General features: G+C 42.4%; 1 protein-coding gene across 1 annotated transcript; it reads left to right on the forward strand.

Annotated features, from left to right (window-relative positions):
- On the forward strand, nucleotides 53-1,741 carry LOC107625981 (AT-hook motif nuclear-localized protein 22). Its single transcript, XM_021116334.1, has 3 exons — nucleotides 53-440; nucleotides 472-530; nucleotides 570-1,741. The coding sequence occupies exon 3, from the start codon at nucleotides 611-613 to the stop codon at nucleotides 1,544-1,546; it is 936 nt and encodes a 311-aa protein (XP_020971993.1). The 5' UTR covers nucleotides 53-440; nucleotides 472-530; nucleotides 570-610; the 3' UTR covers nucleotides 1,547-1,741.

The following is a 2,184-nucleotide window of genomic DNA, read 5'->3' on the forward strand; positions in this document are numbered from 1 at the left end:
CACAAAACCCTCTCTAACTCATTTCTCTTTCTCCTCTCTCTTCTCTCTCTCTCAACTTTGAGATAACTCTCTCTTCTCTCTCTCTCTCTCTCTCTCTCTCTCTCTTACCTTATTTCCTCCAAACTCCAAGCTACCATTTCTTTCTCTCTCTTATTCGATGCTAAACAGCAAATCAACAAAGCATCATCATCATCACCACCACCTCCAACTCCCTCATCACGCATGAACAACAAATGGTGGAAACAATTCAGCTCACAATTTGGTGGCTTCTGTAGATAGAACAAAACAAATAAAAAAAAGGCTTGAATTCATTGCTCTACTTTTTCTCCATAACTCAAAGGTAAGTTTAGTTTACTCTCACCAAGTAGCATGCTACCACCACACCTAATTAGCCACGCCTATTAGCTCTTCTCCCACACATTCCTCAAACCCCAAAAAACACCAAACACAAATTCAAAAAACACCCTTCACCTTCTCTTTCTTTAATTTTCAAGAATCTTGCTACCTAGTTAGCTAGCTAGGGTTAATTGTGATACACAGAAAGAAAAGAAACAAGAAAACCGTTACATAATATCATTATTATTGAAGAACAAAGAAACAAGAATCATCTATGGACCCAGTTGCAGCACAAGGAAGACCTCTACCGCCTCCTTTTCTTACCAGAGACCTTCATCTACACCCTCACCATCAATTTCAACCACACCATAATCTCAACAACACCAACACCAACCAAACCACCGATTTGAATGACCAAAGCCGTGGCCAAAAGCGTGACCGTGCCGATGACCAGAACCCCGCCACCCCTCCTTCTACTGGAGACGGCAAGGATCCGCACTCCGGCGGAGGAGAATCCGGCGAGATCTCCAGGAGACCCAGGGGGAGACCAGCAGGCTCCAAGAACAAGCCTAAGCCACCCATCATCATCACAAGGGACAGTGCAAATGCTTTAAGATCTCATGTCATGGAAGTTGCAAACGGTTGTGACATCATGGAGAGTGTCACCGTCTTCGCGCGGCGGCGCCAACGCGGTGTCTGTATCCTCAGCGGCAGTGGAACGGTTACCAACGTCACTCTCCGGCAGCCGGCTTCGCCGGGTGCCGTAGTAACCCTACATGGTAGGTTTGAGATTCTGTCCCTGTCCGGATCATTCCTGCCGCCGCCGGCCCCGCCTGCAGCGTCAGGACTAGCCATATATCTGGCTGGTGGACAGGGACAGGTAGTAGGTGGGAGTGTGGTGGGCCCACTTTTGGCGGCCGGCCCGGTGGTGATCATGGCAGCCTCGTTCGGCAATGCAGCGTACGAGAGACTGCCACTAGAAGAGGAGGAGGGGTCCGTCCCCGTCTCTGGAAGCGGAGGCGGAGGACTAGGATCCCCTGGAATTGTAGGACAACAGCCACAGCCACAACCGCAACCGCAACAACTAGTGGGAGGAGATCCCAATAGTTCATCAATGTTTCATGGTGGAGTGCCTCAAAATCTTCTTAATTCATGCCAATTGCCAGCTGAAGGTTTCTGGGGTGGTTCCGGTGCACGTCCTCCCTTTTAATTATAATCCAAAAGAAAAAAAACATCATTTTCTGGTTAATTATTATTACCATGTTTTTTTTTTAATTTGATTTTGTTATCTTCTTTTTGACTTTATTATCTCTTTAATCAATGTTCATTCTCCTTCTTCTTCCATATAACCTAGTTTATTATCATGCTTTAATTTAATTGAAGAGGCCTTAATTATTAGCTTGGATGTTTAATTTGTTGTTATGATTATTATTGATATATATTTGGTCAGTGTTGAATTTGAAGAAGGATGTATAAATCATGAAATTTTGGTGGAGTTTGATTATTATTATTAATTACATCGTAATTAACCGGTTTAATTTTTCTATCTATGTTTTGTTTTTAACTTTTTATTTAATTTTATATATTTTTTCTTTCTAGTTGAGCTAATGTGTTCATAGTTGGCGTTGCTTCAAGATGAAGCAGTTACAGCAGCTACTAGCATGTGCTCTCTTTTCTTTCTCTCTGTCTTTGTCTCTTTCATTTTTCTCTCCCTCTGATTTCTCCATTACTGCTATTCTAGTACCTTGTCTCATAATTTATCAGTCAATCTTTGCAGAGGAATGGAAAAAAAAAAAGATAAACAGAGAGCGAAACACTTATTTTTATATATTTTTAATTATATTTTCC

This window comes from Arachis ipaensis, chromosome B02 (assembly GCF_000816755.2).
Source record: "Arachis ipaensis cultivar K30076 chromosome B02, Araip1.1, whole genome shotgun sequence".
Classification (NCBI taxonomy): Eukaryota; Viridiplantae; Streptophyta; class Magnoliopsida; order Fabales; family Fabaceae; genus Arachis; species Arachis ipaensis.